Consider the following 14,056-nt stretch of genomic DNA (forward strand, 5'->3'; position numbering starts at 1 on the left):
GTCTATCTCTGATCTGTCATGGTCCATTTGTGTGTTTAGTTGATGTGTGTTCACTACTTTCTTTGTTCCCTCCTTCTGTTACCGCCACTAGATTTTGTTTTTGTATTCTTTTTCTTAAACACTTACTCACTATGGAGACAACAATAACAACAAGCGAGAGTGAGGGAAAAAACAAAAAAAAAAGAAGCCAGACTCGACAACAACAATCTTAGCAGGTAAATATTTCTCTTTCTAGCTTTATATATATATTTTTTTTTAATTTCCTATATTTACATTAATTTTCTTAATTCATATTCAAGAGACACCGGATTAGTACCCACTTTCAGATTGAACTTAACTTTTTGGAATAAGAACATGTCAGGGTTAGAACATCTACAGAACTTATCTATCCAGCCGTCAAATCGGAGTACTCAGCAGCAACAGACCAATTCTCAACCACAATCACAATACTCACAACTGGCGGCCAAACGAAGATCAGCAAGAGACTATCAATTTGGAGCGAAAATAGGAGAAGGATCATATTCCACAGTATACTCTGCATTGGATAAATACACCAATAGAACTTATGCTATTAAAGTGTTATCGAAACGACATATAGTGAAAGAGAACAAAATTAAATATGTCAATATTGAAAAGACCACTTTGAACAGATTGGGTCAACAACATCCCGGGATTGTTCAATTATATTATACTTTCCAAGATGAGAGTAGCTTGTTTTTTGTTTTGGATTTTGCAGAATATGGGGAGTTGTTGTCAATCATTAGAAAATTTGGATCTTTATCTGAATCCGTACTGAAATTTTACATGTGTCAAATAATAGATGCAGTTAGGTTTATTCATCTGAAAGGGGTGATCCATCGAGATTTGAAACCAGAGAATATTTTAGTTGGACATGACTTTAATTTAAAAATCACCGATTTTGGAGCAGCCAAGTTATTAGGCAATCACGAAGAGTTCAATGGCGAGAAAATAGACTATAATTCAGTAGATGCCAGTCCAGAGGTATCTGATACTGATCGAAAGGGATCGTTTGTGGGCACAGCTGAATACGTTTCTCCGGAATTACTTAAGCACAATATATGCGGTTTTGAATCTGACATTTGGGCTATTGGGTGTATATTATATCAATTCTTTAATGGCGTTCCGCCGTTTAAAGGAAGCACCGAGTACTTGACTTTTGAAAAGATTATAAATGTGGACTATTCATACAAATCACCCATACCCTTACCGCCAGACGTGATCCAATTGATTGATCTGATACTTATTTCTGAACCATCTGCACGAGCAACAATCCCACATATCATGTCATCAAGGTGGTTTTCTGACATACCTTGGGACGACCAAAATTTTATATGGCATAGGAAGGTTCCCCGGTTTGAAGCATTTGGCGCCATTACACCGTCACCAGCAATGCCTCCAATGATGAAGAACGGAACCAACAGAAATGTCAATAAATCAAACTCTTACCACCAATTGCAGTCACAGATACTGGCCTCTGAGTTTGGATTTATTCCTTCAATTGCAGCAAAAAAATCGTACAAACCACCAACAATGATAAAGAATAACGTAGCAATGCCTGCGTTGAATCAAACTACATATAATCATAACTACCAACAACATGTACCGCTCCCTCCTCCAGTATCGTCACAACCATTAACACAACAGAACGTACCGCAACAAATTCAACCGCAAAGAAGTGGTTCTGCACAAACGCCCCAGTTTGCACCAGTTTCGGCTTCTAGCCGACAACCTGTTGGTAACATGCAAACTAGACAAGCTGCACCACAAGTATTGGTACAACAAAAAACTCCCCCTTTCCCAAAGGAGAAGAACAGTACACCAAATTTAAGGGACAATACATCTTTTGCACAAATGGCTCCCAGAAGGAATGGGGAGATACCTGGACAACCTCAACAACAAATACCATTGCCAAAATCGCAACAATCACCACAACCACAACCAAAAGCTCAATATCAACTGCAACAGCAAAAACAACTGGAAGATATAAGGGGTTCTAAAAATACATCAGCAAATGCAGCAGCCGCAGCTTTTGCTACAAAAAATTTACCACAGCCAAATCACAAAACATCTAAGGACTCATCAACACCGCCACCACCACCACCACTACCACCAAAGATCAAAAAAGTGCAGGAAAATTTCATTAAATTTAATGAAGTCTCTGGGCTATTGAAGCCGGATGAAAAGATTTTAAAAATGGACAATTTGATCAAGCTGGTATTGAGCAAGAGATATCTAAATAAACCCGAATACCAGGTTTTAGATGATTCTGTTTTGGATGAATTGACATCCAAGTACGCCAGTATCCTTAAACAAGAATCTAAAGCAGTTATCACTATTGTCACTAACATGGCTCGTGTATTCTTTATAGATGCATTTTTGAATGTCATGCTAGTGGACTTGAAGGCAAACAAGGGGGCAGACTATCTGATGTATGATTATGAATTTGAAAATACAGTTGATGAAGATGGTAATTTACTTTCGAAACAGGATGAAACGTTTGGATACTTGATAATCGAATTGATCAAAGATGGTGGGGATTTGGTATTCCTACAGAGAGTTAGCGACGAGCAAAGATTAAGATTGACCAATGCTGTCAAGGTTTTAGATAAAAAAGGCGAAGAAGTAGTTGTTGGATCAAGTCATGGATGGATTGACTGCTTGTTAATAGCTCGAGAGATATCAATCGAGCAAAGCGAAGATAACAAAAAGCCACGATCTGTGAGCTCGTCATCTAATGTAAGTATTAATGAAGTTAAATCAGAGAAAGCCAAAAAAAAGAAACTGTCATTATCAAATAAAAAGCCCAGATCCAAGAAGAAGGGAACAAGCTCTAATGGGACTCCTCAAACAACACCAACCCCAACTCAACATTCAAACTTTGCATTTGCAGCAGCAGCAGCTGTGCACCACCAAAAATAACATGTTATTCTGTTCGTATATGTAAATTTTAGAAAGTGTTTTTTTATGTATATCATCTAGATGTTGTGGTTTTCTGTATCAAACTAACAAAGATCATTCTTATTATCAGATAATGACTATAGATAACTGACTATATACAAGCTAATCAATATTAGATTCTTCTTTTTTCTTTCTTCTTGTTTAGATCATTTCTATTTCTTTGGATTGGAGGCTCTTTTAAAAGCTTGCATCCAGTCTTGATAAAAACATTTGTCATTCAAAACCTCAACTGTCTGTTGTCTGATAATTTGCTCTACCGTTTTTTCATTTTGAGTCCAGTTGTCTAATGCATCACATTGTGCATATTGTTCATCTATTCTTCTTTGATAACTTTTATATGCATAGGGGTCAGTCCTCAAATCAAATTTATCAGTCATTTCTTCAGCATTGGGCAAGTCATACGACAACTTTGTCGCAGTAACAGTTTTCCCTTGGCTTGTGTGATCTCGTAACTCTTGTGAATATTTAGAACAATAATCAATGATCTCGCCACGTACTCTCCATTGTGGCACTATCTCCTCTTCAAAATACTGTGAACACTTTGATTTTTCAATTTCATTTAGATGTGGCCGAATAGTATCATCAGTAAGATTTCTGGATCTTTTTAAAAATGCTCTTATTCGAGATGATGATATACAGCTTTCAGGGGTTAATAGATCAACAGGTACTTCAAATTTAGTTGGTTGATTCGTTGGCATGGCTTCAATTTACCAGAAGAATTAGTTAGGTTGAATTGAGAATGTAGCAATTTAATGGATATAAAATCTTCAAGGAGCGCAGGAAAAAAAAAAAGAGCCGCTCTGTTTAGAGCGTCACTGCAATCTCCGCAAATAAACAACATCACTAGAGAATCAATTGTAACAAAAACATGATGAAAACTATTTTACATAAATTACTATGAACCCTCCTTTCTACTTAAACATGCAATGGTTTACTTTCTAAATTACTTCTTTTCCTTCTTTGCTTTCTTTTCCTTTTTCTCTTTCTTTTCCTTTTTGTCCTTCTTCAGTTTTTTAGAAGATTCTTTATCTTCTTTATCGTCATCTCTCTTTCTCTTCTTGTCCTTCTTCTTATCCTTCTTTTCTTTCTTATCCTTCTTTTTATCTTTCTTAGATTTCTTTTCTTCAACTTCTTCTGTCTCGGACTCTTCGTCGTCTGAATCAGCAGTTGGGGCAGCAGCAGCTGCAGCAGCAGTAGAATCGGCATCTGCATTATAAGCACGGGCTTCGGTTATTTCCACTTTTGGTTGTTCTCTCACAACTTTAGAGGTGGTTCTCATATCACGTCCCTCCAATTGACTCAATCTACCTTCAACCTTGGCTCTGTTTTCTAAACCAAAGTCATCTGATTCGTCTCTTTCTTCGTCAAAACAATCGTATCTCAATGACACAGCAGCCTTAGCAGCTAATGTTCTAGCAATTCTACCTTTGTTTTTACCACTGGCTTGACCAACCAATGAAGCATGGTAGATTATACCATATTTTGGTGTGTCATGTTTGGTTTTCAAAGCTCTGAACAAAGCCTTTTCGGCACCCAAAATTTGTACAGTTGAAGCTGGGGCTTTAGCTAATGATGTCAATGAACCTGCGTGAGCAATCAATCTAGCACCGACTAATTCTCCAACCATAGCAGTCAAATTTGGTGCGATAGCTTTCATACGAGAAGACAAGTAATTGGATAATTGTTCTCTGTAAGCAGCAAAATCAACAATTTGCTCGGCCAATGCCTTTATGTTATTCAAATCATCTTCAGTGATTTCAGTCCCCATAGACACTTCAGCAGCAGCTTTGACTTGTTCTTCAACTTCTTCTGGTAAGATTTCAGATAAGTCGGTTTCAGAAGCATTAGATCTAACACCCATGGTCAAAATAATTCTAGCGTATGCAGCAGAATCAGTAATCATTTTGGCCAATTCTGGGAAATGCCAACCGTACCATTCCTTACATCTCATGGCATAGGTATTTAACTCTTTATCTAAATCATCCAATAAGGCTATAGCTTGAATAATCATGGTGTCTACCTTATCGGCAGAGAATTTTAATTTATGACGACCCATAGAGTGAGCTAAACCCAAAGACATTTGTTTTAATGCTGAATCATCCAAACCAGGTAATAATTCTGGCAAAAATTGTTTGATGGCTCTTTGTAAATCCAAAGATGCAGCATCGCTTACAACTTGAAAGTTCAAACCCAATTTATTGATAGCATTACCCAATTTGGCTTCTGAGACAATCAAAGTAGCCTTTTTATCTGATTTGGCATCTTCTAATAATTTTTGTAAATTTTCTGAAACTTTACCTTCAATAATGGCATTAGCCTCTTCTAATGCATTTGCTGCTGACTGAAATTTTTCAAAACGGTGAATTTTGAATTGTTCAGCAACTTTTTCGGCTGTGTTCAAGTCTTCAACTAAAGAAGAAGATTTGTGGATTTTTTTATCAGCTGCCTTCAATAAGGCATATCCTGCTGCTGTTTCAGTTAAAACGTAAGCCATGGTTTTTTGTTAAATATTAGAAAAGTTGAAACAAACTTCAATGAAGACGAATATATCCAGGTAAGTTTTTATAAAATGATCTAATGATAAGTTGGGATAAAAAAAATTAACACTATTAATAGCTGATCCGGTATCAAGTTTGATAAAAACTAGGTGATGGATGAATGGGTGGTTCAGAATCAAAGAATTTGTTATTGAAAAAAGCACTTTTCTAAACACTAGTGGTAAGAAAAGAAAAAACTGAATGAAAATTTTTCGATGAGAAGAGAAGTGAGAAACGAATTGGGGCGAAATAGGGAAAAAAAAAAATCTTGAGATGAGAAGGAAAATACTGTATACAAATACACGACCTATCTAGACTATTATAAGCGCCAAAGATCTTGATTAACATATTGCAGTATGAAACAGCGTACACTTGTTGATTACCAAGCTGTATAATACATCTACAAACTCTTTAATGTCGATTAACCGCTTTTAAATTTCCGGTATTCTTGCTCTCTCAACACTAATAATACACAGCACAACACCAACATGTCATCACTTACCACATTATTTCCAGTATCTCCTACTTCGTCCTGGTAATCAAACAATCTTATTACGCCATGCTTTATTATGTTCAGTTTAGACTTGGTAGCACTGTTACTGTCGAGCTTCAATTTGACATCCCCTTGATCTAAATATCTGCCCATGGGAATGCTAATTACTGGCTTCTCATTCTTCAACATCTCGTTTATTCGCGGCTGGTCTTGACTATTAACTAATTTGCTCAAACTATTATTTATCTGGAGCTTTTTGCCATTCGATACAGTCGTATTATAGGTCAATAAATTCTTGGAATTGGGATTCATTACATATAACTTTATCTCTGGTGATACTCCAATCACTGAAGTTGTACCTGTCACACCTGTAATCCTAAAGCATGTTTTTTTGTACTCGAAATCAACAGTAGGTTTAGAGCTATTGTTGTTAATTAAGTAGACTGTTTTATCTAATGTTGGGAACTTCAAAATATAGTATGTAATATGGTTAGAGTGTATTTTGAAATCGACATGGCAAAATTCAAACTTATTGTTCATGTAGTCATGCTTGTGTATAGTCAAAAATGAAGAATTTCTAAATGGTCGTCGTAATAAATTATTGAAATTCATCATGGACAGTGTTCTCGTTAGGATGGGTGGTTTGTTATCGAGAAGATCCTGCAAACTTAGATACAAACTAACCCCTGTATGCAAATAACTCAGTATTAATGGTAATTCATAGTGTTTGTAGAATTGTGATATGTTTCGATTCATGATTTGGATACTGGTATTAATCAATGTTTCTTGTGAGATCAATGAGATCAAATCAGATGTAAGTTCCTGTGTGTTCTCATGCTGCTGCAGTTGCAAATCGTCATTCTCATTATCGTCGTCCTGGTCTATTAATGTTGTGAAACTATCTCTGCTGACGGACCTCAACATTTGGTTAAGGTTTATCTCTAGAAAGATATAGCCATCGTGTGATGGGAATGTTTCTATGTTGTGTACAGGAAACAGAATAATTCTTGTTCAATTCTCTACTGTGAGTGCACGAAAGAAAATGACCTACACCTTACATTATTCTACCAATCGAAGTAACATCAAGGCTAGGTTATCAAGCATGCTTAACACTATACGTAGATACATTAGCACTGGCAAAAACTCATCAACGTTATTAAGAGCACAAATCGACATTAATGATATTTTGAGTCGTCCAAAAGAGTATGAATCTTCAATTCACCGAAGACAACTACCACAAGAGTTGATTGAAAACATCAATTTCATCACATCAAATCGACCATTACAAGCACAATTGTTTTCTCAAATCAATGACATGAAAAAAGAAAGAACTATCCTAGCAGAGCGTTTAAAGTCAAACGTGGGTGATCTACAACAATTCAAAGAAAGATTGAAGCAACTCAAATCTGAACTAAAACCGTTGGAAAAACAAGTGAAAACCATCCAAGAAAAAATATACGCCAAAGCCGAATCTTTGCCCAATCTTATAGACGTAACAGTCCCTACGGATCCTTTGAAAGAAGAAGTTGTCCAATTTATAAATTGCCAGTCTGAAGAAGATGCTAAAGTTTCAAATTCGTCAGCAGTTCATGATCACAAGGAAATAGGAGTCAACTTTAATATTTTGGATTTCAGTGTGGCATCTAGAGTATCTGGACCGTCTTGGTACTATTTAATTGGAGATGGTGCTTTGCTTGAACAAGCGTTAATTCAATATGCGCTCTCAAAAGCTCGCAGGCGTGGGTATTTGATGCTTACTCCACCTTCGATTGTTAAGTCAGAAATTGTTGGAGCCTGTGGATTCAAACCAAATGATCAAAATAATGAAAAGCAAATCTATGAACTTAAAGGCGAACACAAGTCCTTGACAGGTACAGCAGAGATACCATTGGCTGCATTCCATTCTTCTACTGTATTCCCGAGTGGCACTCAATTCCCCATAAAATATGTTGGTGTATCAAGAGCATACCGCGCTGAAGCAGGGGCCAGTGGAAAAGATACTAAGGGATTGTATAGAGTGCATGAGTTTACTAAAGTCGAGTTATTCCATTTTACAACAGAAGAGAAGGCCGCACAAGAATTAGAAGATCTAAAGGATATGCAAGTGGAAATTGTCACGGAATTGGGTCTATCCGCTAAATTGTTAAATATGCCATCATCCGATTTAGGTGCACCAGCAATGAAAAAATATGACATCGAAGCGTGGATGCCAGGAAGAGGTTCCTGGGGAGAGCTCACAAGCTGTTCTAATTGTGGCGATTACCAATCTCGAAGATTAGGTATACGTTATAATGATGATCAAGAAGGTCGTCTCAAACACGTTTCAACACTTAACGGTACATGTATGGCCGTCCCTAGAGTAATTGTTGCATTAATTGAACAAAACTTTAATGCAGAAAAGAATGAAATTTCAATACCAGAAGTTTTGCAGCCATTCATGGATGGCAAAGATAAAATCGTTCCTAATTAATGTAAATATAAAACTGTAAATAGAATAAACGAAAAGAAAAAAAAAATCAGTCTTCATCTGAATTGTTGGTAAATTGAATATTTCTAGTTTGCACAACTGGAGTACTAGCGATACGTTTCCTTTCGTTGATGAATTCACTTTGCTCAATTTCCCCAATTTTAAGTTTATGAAAATTTCTCAATTTTTCCATTTTTGATTCTCGATTATTTTGGGGCATTTGAGTGTCCTCAATTTGTGCTTGTAACTGTTGATACTTGATCAGTAAATCTTTATACTGTTGAAGCTTTTCCTCATATCTTGTACTAAGCAAAGCATACTTGTCTTCCATTTTCCGAATCTTGTTTTCCATTTCCTGCTCTTTCTCTAGTAGAGTATTGCTGGTGTTCTTTTCTCCCGCAAGCTTCTCTAACTTTTCGAGTATAACTTCTGACTTAGGTCCTTCCTCAATTGTCTCTCTTAATTTATCAATAGCCGCCGAAATACCTTCAAATGAAGTCAAATACTTAGAGTCTAGAGACATCGCCTTAATTTCTGCTACTATTGGGCTTGTTATTTGATTAACCAAATCTGAAGCAGGCAATTTGTCTTGTAATGCATTACTGACTGTCTCTAGATTTTGTAGTTGTGAATTAATTTCTTTGAACTGTTGCAAATCAGATCCCCTTGTTTCAATAAATGAAAGTATTTTATGTAAGATTTCAATGTTTCCTTTTGATTCTTGCAAGTATGAATCTAAATGATTTGCCAATTCGCTTTGTTTCGTATCATGCGACTTTAATTGAGAACTAACAACTTCATTATGTTTGCTGATGATATCCTTTATTCTAGATACTTCTTCTTTGAGTATAGTCAATTTGTCAGCATCCCCGTGGTTCTTCTGATTGGCACTGAATACCTGTCCTATTGCTTCACAAATTTCTTCAATAGAACTATCAGAAATTCCCACTTTCAGACTTTCAGATTTGCTTCTTGCCTCGCTAAGCTTATCCAACCGAGTCAAAATTTTCTCCATGTCTGCTTTGGTTGCATTTCCTTCTGTCATTACTTTTTCAGAATAAGACACCACATTCCGTAATAGTTTATTCAAATTTTCATTGTTATTTTTCAGTCTATCAAATAATTGTCCTAAATCAACACTAGTCTGCTTTGATGTCAATTCAATATTGTGCAATCGTTGTCGGATTTCTTCTTGAGTGGTATGAACAAGTTCAAAATGCTCATCTAAATTGTCTGTTTCCAAAAAATTTAATTTGCCAATTTGATTCTTCTCTTTGTTAGGTGAGATTGGTTTCAACGTTTGGTTGTTAATCGGCGAAACAGCGGAAATAATTCTGCTTTCTTTGCTCTTTGGTGTTGTGGGTATATTCTCTTTATTATTCATTACTGTGTTATTGAATAATCTGATCAATTCGACAAAAGAAATCACCCGTTAAACCATATGTTGTCGTTGTCAAGTTTGTATTCTCTTTTTTCCTTTTCCAAAGGGTTTGTTTGTTTACATTTGTTAATTTCGTCAGTCCTGCATAGTGCATACTCTATCGAAATTATTCCATACGTGTCGTAATGTATACTGTCCTTATATCTACAAATTTTATACAATTCTATCTCCTTTAAAATCCAAACTTACTTTTTACAGCAGCACTGTACATTGATTTCTTCTGGTCCTCTATACCTTCGGTGAATGTTTGACTGGCTTGGTTTGCATAGTCGTTAAAAGTCTCTTCCACTGTTTGAATGCTATTTTGAAGACTTCTCATAAATCCTTGAGACCCCAAACCTCCGCTGTTATTAGTGCCACGTCTTACTGGTTGGTCATATGGACTCGAACTTTTACTTTTGTCAGAATCTCTGCCTTTTTGCGGGTTATATCCTCCGTAATTGCTCTGTGGATTAGCTTCAGGGCTTATATTATATGCCAATTGTGACTCTGTGTTCTTTGGAGGCTTACGGTTTGGTCCCGCAACCAACATGGCTAAATCATCAACTGAAACATAACTGATTTGACCTTTTGCCCACAGTAATGTACTTGCAGTTGGACGTGGTGGAATAATGGCATTTTCGTTAAACAATCGATCCGTATTTGTGTCATCTTTGTGGCGAGTTTTTTCATTTGTCGTGATATAAACTGATTCTGTTTTAGAGTACCTAACAAATAATTCACCTGAACGTAATAAATCTGACTGAGTTGCCATTCCTGATTCAAGTGATTCTTTAACTTGAGCATAAACCTCCTTGGGCAATTTGACATTAGCTATATCAGACAAAGATGGCAACGAACATAATTTGACAAACCCAGATTTCACTAAAATGGCCAATACAATACCTTTATTGTGATAGTTCACAACACTGCATTTCAAACAGAAATCCTCAACAACTTTGTGTGATAACTTTTGCTTTGGTAGCTTGAGAACACGAATTTCTCTGTCAGAGGTGGCAATAACATATGCTGGAATAACAATTCCCTGACTGAGTTTGTTGAATGTGCTCATATTTGCAACTGCAGACTCACCGGTCACTGAGTTTATCGGAATTATTTGGGAAATACACGACCCTTCAGCTCCACTGGCATCAGTAGTTCTGTAATTCAAATGTGCTGTTTTGTCTGCAAAAACAACCTCAAAGCCACCATTCCCCATTGGAGTAATTCTAAATGTCACGAGATTACCGCCACAATTTGTTCCTACCAACAAAACTATGGATGAGTAGCCGTCATTGCCATATTCTTGAATGGAAAATTCAATAGACGTTGGGTAGCAGTTTCCTTGTACTGACACAAGGTGTTCTTTTATATTTTCAAGATTGAGTATCACAGCAGGACCCCTTGTAATATCACAGACAACCAATCTTCCCGATTTGTAACCAATAGCCCCAAAACCGACATTACTCATCTTGATCACCGAAATAGGTTCTGGTGGCTCGATTTGCAACAAACTTGTTGGTAAAAATGTTGATGACGCATTTAATGAGCCCAGGACTCTTCCACTAATATCTAAAAGTTTGGCATTTTTGTTTGCATGTTGTACCGCACAATCACTGTAATCTTTAGTTGCCGATAACCCAGCGTTTCTGTTGTTTTTGCCAAACTTGCAAACAACAACCTCACCTGTCGCTAATGCTACTAGTAATTCACGGTTCTCAAATGCACATGACACAAATATGACTCTCAACGACTTTGGATTCCCGTAATCAAATAAAGTCTCGCGAAGACCAATTTGCACAATCCCTTCTAACTCATGTTGTTCACCTTTGGTAACATCAAGAAATCTCACCAAACCACTTTCGTGACCGGTAATCAAGATGTTCCTAAAAGAATCATCATATCCTATTGGTTTCAGCACATTGTTGAGGCCTACCGATGCACCACCAAAAAACATTTCCTTTGTTTTGGATGTTGCTCCCGTCGATGCTCTGCTGGACATAATACTATACCAATCAATTCTTCTCACTTGCTCAACATCAAAGGCACATAAAGGTGGGTGAATAAATGATATAGAGGTGGGCAAAATAACCGTGCCTAAATCAGATGATCCTTGACCACCAGCATGCTCGGCAAATGAAACAAAATAAATTCGTCCCAAATTTGAGACCAACAACAAAAAAGAAGGATCATGACCACCATGGAAATAAGGCGACCCATTTTCAGTAATTGGTAGAATGGTTTTTATCACCTCTTCTACTTCTGTCTTATTCAAATAAAATGTTACTGGAATGATTCTTTGTCCTGATTGTGGTTGTGCGTAAAATTCAGCTTGTTTTTCATACGATGTAATTGAGTACTTCAAAGTATAGCCAAAATCTAAAACGTGAATGGCATTCTTGGAATTAGAATCTCCGCCGCTTACAATCAACTTTGTGTTCTCTGGATCTTCACCACAAACCCATTGAACGGTCTCAATGGGTTGAAATACCTCGGGAATTTCTAATGGCGTCCCTGGCTGATGAATGTGCACATCAAAAACGTTTCTAGCTTCTAAAATTGTACCACTTGCTATATCCCAGAATACTATCGAATTGTCTTCATGCACTGTGACGGCGTGTAATCCATTTGGATGGAAATGGGCTTCCTTTAGTTTAGGGATTACCTCCTTGGAACCACCAAATATCTTCTTCTTCCCCCCGTTTGCAATATGAGACGCCAATTGAAAGCCTCTATGATCTTTTGATAACTGGTATACCAAGACACTTTTCACTTCGCCTGATACAAGTGAGTAAACAATTGCAGATTGCTGGTATGCAATCAATAAAGTACCAATATCACGAGGATGCCATTCAATGGACAAAACTGGTGACATTTTCTCCTTTGGCATTATTTTCTTCTGCAAATTATCAATTCTGAAAGGTGTTAAATTTACTCTGTCAACATCATAAAACATTAAACTACCGTTTGACAATCCCATAATCAACCAATCCAATGAAGGGTCTGATTCCATAGCTGTAACTGTTCCAGGAAACAGAGTTGTTCCTAACACTTTTTTGGAGTGCAATGATAATATATTCAAACCAGCACCTGGTGAGGCACAGACAAGATATACTCCCTTAACAAATCGAAGAAACGTGATAGGGTGTTTAATGTTGAATTCAAATACAACTTCGACATTTAGCTGTCCATATACTCGAACATCGTTGCTGGTGGTTGAAACTGCTAATAAAGATTGTACTGGATCATAAGCCACTGCAACAATTGAATTTTGGGGAATCCCAAGTTGATTGATCACTTTTAAATCAATATGTTTTGGATTGATTTCTTCTGGGGAAAGAGACTTTGTACCCCTTGTTTTGATGGCATTTGAAACTGAATCCAATGACAAAGGTGCTTTTCTCAGTTTTAATTTGTTAAACATCGTTTGTTTTTTTTTTGATTAAAGACAAGAGTGATACTCTTAAAAGTGGTTGGGTTAACCAATTGTTCGCCAGCTGGGCCACACGGATTTTTAGGTTGTTGTTGTAGTTCTTAGTTTGCGTGGTAGTGTCCCTGACGACAACACACTGAGTTTCTTTGTTTTGTTGTCTCGTTTTATCTGGGCTTCACGAAGAAAACAAGAAAAAACAACACGTATAACAATTTTTCAACCAAATTTATTTATTGCAACAAATCTCTATCATTACTTCAATTTAATATCATGGTATGTCACAACAGTAATTACAATTATGAAAGTTTTCTAACGATGAAGAATTGTATATATTAACAATACCTTTATTTTTTGTCAAGGGTGCCGATAAACTAATTGGATTTGGAATGCTTGGTGTTGCTGCTTTTGTATTCACATACTACACTGCTTGGGTATTTGTATTACCATTTATCAACGAAGACAATATATTGAACCAATTCTTTTTGCCAAGAGATTATGCCATCAAATTACCAATATTATTATTATTCATTGCTGCCTTGGGTGTGGGTACATTTGTCGGAAAAGTTTTGATTAAAAATCAACAGAAACAGAAAAGTAAGAAGAAAGCACAATAATTGGGTGAGTTTTACAGAATAAGACACCTTTATTTTTTATTTACCATACCTATCAATATAATTGTATATTAACTATGTTTAGGGAGGTTGAGAATTGAATGAAAAGTGTGACG

The 14,056-nt window shown here is 36.5% G+C and overlaps 8 protein-coding genes across 8 annotated transcripts; 3 read left to right on the plus strand and 5 right to left on the minus strand. All coding sequences in view use genetic code 12, as the record gives it.

Moving 5' to 3' along the window:
- Positions 1-354: 354 nt before the first annotated feature.
- Positions 355-2,940, plus strand: PKH3 (protein kinase; the record flags this gene model as incomplete). Its single annotated transcript, XM_707220.2, has 1 exon — positions 355-2,940. The coding sequence occupies one exon, from the start codon at positions 355-357 to the stop codon at positions 2,938-2,940; it is 2,586 nt and encodes an 861-aa protein (XP_712313.2).
- A 191-nt stretch (positions 2,941-3,131) lies between these two features.
- CAALFM_C600360CA (uncharacterized protein) lies at positions 3,132-3,677 on the minus strand (the record flags this gene model as incomplete). The annotated part of the gene is made up of 1 exon (XM_707222.1): positions 3,132-3,677. The coding sequence occupies one exon, from the start codon at positions 3,675-3,677 to the stop codon at positions 3,132-3,134; it is 546 nt and encodes a 181-aa protein (XP_712315.1).
- Positions 3,678-3,922: 245 nt separating this feature from the next.
- NOP5 (RNA-processing protein) lies at positions 3,923-5,473 on the minus strand (the record flags this gene model as incomplete). The annotated part of the gene is made up of 1 exon (XM_707223.1): positions 3,923-5,473. One exon carries the CDS (start codon positions 5,471-5,473, stop codon positions 3,923-3,925), a length of 1,551 nt encoding a protein of 516 aa, XP_712316.1.
- A 464-nt stretch (positions 5,474-5,937) lies between these two features.
- CAALFM_C600380CA (uncharacterized protein) lies at positions 5,938-6,933 on the minus strand (the record flags this gene model as incomplete). The annotated part of the gene is made up of 1 exon (XM_707224.1): positions 5,938-6,933. One exon carries the CDS (start codon positions 6,931-6,933, stop codon positions 5,938-5,940), a length of 996 nt encoding a protein of 331 aa, XP_712317.1.
- Positions 6,934-6,988: 55 nt separating this feature from the next.
- CAALFM_C600390WA (putative serine--tRNA ligase) lies at positions 6,989-8,479 on the plus strand (the record flags this gene model as incomplete). The annotated part of the gene is made up of 1 exon (XM_707225.1): positions 6,989-8,479. One exon carries the CDS (start codon positions 6,989-6,991, stop codon positions 8,477-8,479), a length of 1,491 nt encoding a protein of 496 aa, XP_712318.1.
- A 46-nt stretch (positions 8,480-8,525) lies between these two features.
- On the minus strand, positions 8,526-9,860 carry CAALFM_C600400CA (uncharacterized protein; the record flags this gene model as incomplete). Its single annotated transcript, XM_707226.1, has 1 exon — positions 8,526-9,860. One exon carries the CDS (start codon positions 9,858-9,860, stop codon positions 8,526-8,528), a length of 1,335 nt encoding a protein of 444 aa, XP_712319.1.
- Positions 9,861-10,089: 229 nt separating this feature from the next.
- Positions 10,090-13,320, minus strand: SRO77 (putative Rab GTPase-binding protein; the record flags this gene model as incomplete). Its single annotated transcript, XM_707227.1, has 1 exon — positions 10,090-13,320. One exon carries the CDS (start codon positions 13,318-13,320, stop codon positions 10,090-10,092), a length of 3,231 nt encoding a protein of 1,076 aa, XP_712320.1.
- Positions 13,321-13,599: 279 nt separating this feature from the next.
- DPM2 (Dpm2p) lies at positions 13,600-13,943 on the plus strand (the record flags this gene model as incomplete). The annotated part of the gene is made up of 2 exons (XM_019475440.1): positions 13,600-13,602; positions 13,689-13,943. The coding sequence occupies 2 exons, from the start codon at positions 13,600-13,602 to the stop codon at positions 13,941-13,943; spliced, it is 258 nt and encodes an 85-aa protein (XP_019330985.1).
- Between the last annotated feature and the right edge of the window lie 113 nt (positions 13,944-14,056).

This window comes from Candida albicans, chromosome 6 (assembly GCF_000182965.3).
Source record: "Candida albicans SC5314 chromosome 6, complete sequence".
NCBI classification, from domain to species: domain Eukaryota; kingdom Fungi; phylum Ascomycota; class Pichiomycetes; order Serinales; family Debaryomycetaceae; genus Candida; species Candida albicans.